The 1955-nt window shown below is 36.2% G+C and overlaps 1 protein-coding gene across 1 annotated transcript; it reads right to left on the bottom strand.

Annotated features, from left to right (window-relative positions):
- Positions 1-724: 724 nt before the first annotated feature.
- LOC134300793 (probable G-protein coupled receptor 141) lies at positions 725-1738 on the bottom strand. The gene has a single exon (XM_062985216.1). It carries the CDS (start codon positions 1736-1738, stop codon positions 869-871), a length of 870 nt encoding a protein of 289 aa, XP_062841286.1. The 3' UTR covers positions 725-868.
- Between the last annotated feature and the right edge of the window lie 217 nt (positions 1739-1955).

Here is a 1955-nt window from a genome sequence, read left to right as displayed (position 1 = left end):
CAACCGCTTTTCCTCAGGAAAAGCATATTAACTCATTGACATGGCCAGCAAACAGTCCAGATCTCAGGGCAATTAAAAATGTATAGCACAAATTTGCATTTTGTTTGATGATTACATAATTTTACTCAACACTGAGTGAGTAAAAACATTGAGTGAAAAAAATCTATTAAAAATGTGGGTATTTGTTTGTGGTATGTTTCACAAAGTCAGATTGTTCAGCTACACAAAAAATAGTTTTGTGTAATTTCTGTGATTTGTTTATTTGCTTGGAAGTAAATTAAGTTCGGTGAACATACTGCTAGCATGGTGATTTCATAATTTCATAATCCTATAATGATCCACTTAGTGGTAAAAAGTGTACTGAATATAATAAAAAAAACGGAATTTTTATTTTTTTATTTGTTAAGAATGTTTTAACAAATGTAAATGCAATGTGTGTTGATTAAGTGACATGGATTGAATACATATGCACAAAAAATACACAACTTTTTTACACAGTGTACAAATTCCACCAAAACAACCAACCTCTACCATACCAAAGAGGGAAATCTAACCAACAAAAAGAGAAAGTAAACTAACATACATCAATGAAATTCAAACAAATTATGAACACAAAATCAAGTCAAGATTTTTTGCTCAAATTGTAATTACATAATTCTATGCAAATTTATAAAAGCTGCAGAAATGTGTAATATAAGTCTGTATTTAAGGCTATACACAAGAAGGCCCTTCATAATCAAAGCACAGTTTTTGATGCTCACTTTGATCGAGAAAACTTTAAAAACCATGCCATCCAGTAAACTAACAATTGCTCTCCCCTCTCTGAAATAATTAGGCAGTTGACTGCAAAGAGCAGCATATCCAGCTGTTAAAACCCACACCTCTGACATATTCCCCTCCCTGCGAAAACAAGCAACATGTCAAAGCAGGTGAAGGTTGTAATGGCCAAAAACACCTCATTATCCTGCTCTAATTTAGAAGGGTTTTTTAGGTAGTACATCCGGAACAGGTGATACGGCACTAAGCAAATGAAGATGATAAGGGCAAGGCTGACATTCTTCATCTGGGCCCAGAACTCCTGCTGTCCAAATAAAGCTGGTCCGTGCTTCTTGATCATTGAGTACTGAATGATTGCAAGTACACAGCTCACAATAAAGGACACTAGGACTGTAATACTCGACAGAACAATGTTAGACCAATAAACATCTACATTTCCTGTTTCATTTCCAAACTTGAAGCAGACATTTGGCGTGATGGTATTATTGCCATAATTAGATAGGATGATGGGAGCAACAATTAGCAGGACAAGCCAGATCACAATGCTGACTGCCACAGCATGAAGATTACGGTGGAACTCTATTTGCTCTGCTTTCTTATAGTAATGCAGAAAAGCAATGATAAAGATGATGACATAGATGATAAATACCACATGCATGTGAAGGTGAATCATGGCACTGACCAATTTACAAACAAGTTCAGATAGATTCCAGCAGTTTTTAAAGTAATAGTGGATGCGAAATGGAACAGAGACCAGGAAGATAAAGTGAGCTATAATCAGGTTCACAAAGGCGATGGTGGTCCATGAATGCATGTTTGATTTCAGCACTCCAAACATAAGACCTAGACCCACACTGCCCCCAACAAGCACCACAGTGTAGATGATGACCAAGGCAATCCGATAGGGTGACTTTGCAAAGGGTTCGGTGGTGTTGTTGAGCAGCGTAGCACTGCATGACATAGTGGTTCCTAAAGAGAGGGTGAGAAAATACATTACACATGAAACAGCCCAAACTCTTTCAATGATTTCTGCAACTGTTCTTTTTGTGACTTTTGTTTTATTTTGTTTATTATTTTGCACATATTTCTACATTTTTATTCACTTCCTCTTTTTGCATATCGGCCACACTAATTATACTTAGACTTTCATACAAAATGCCATACAGTCATGACCAAAA

This window comes from Trichomycterus rosablanca, chromosome 23 (genome assembly GCF_030014385.1).
Source record: "Trichomycterus rosablanca isolate fTriRos1 chromosome 23, fTriRos1.hap1, whole genome shotgun sequence".
In the NCBI taxonomy this organism is placed as follows: domain Eukaryota; kingdom Metazoa; phylum Chordata; class Actinopteri; order Siluriformes; family Trichomycteridae; genus Trichomycterus; species Trichomycterus rosablanca.
This window is presented reverse-complemented; position numbering and strand designations above follow the sequence as displayed.

What these genes read in the sequence shown, in the direction of transcription:
- LOC134300793 (XM_062985216.1), bottom strand. Translation starts at nt 1,738, where the DNA reads ATGTCATGCAGTGCTACGCTGCTCAACAACACCACCGAACCCTTTGCA.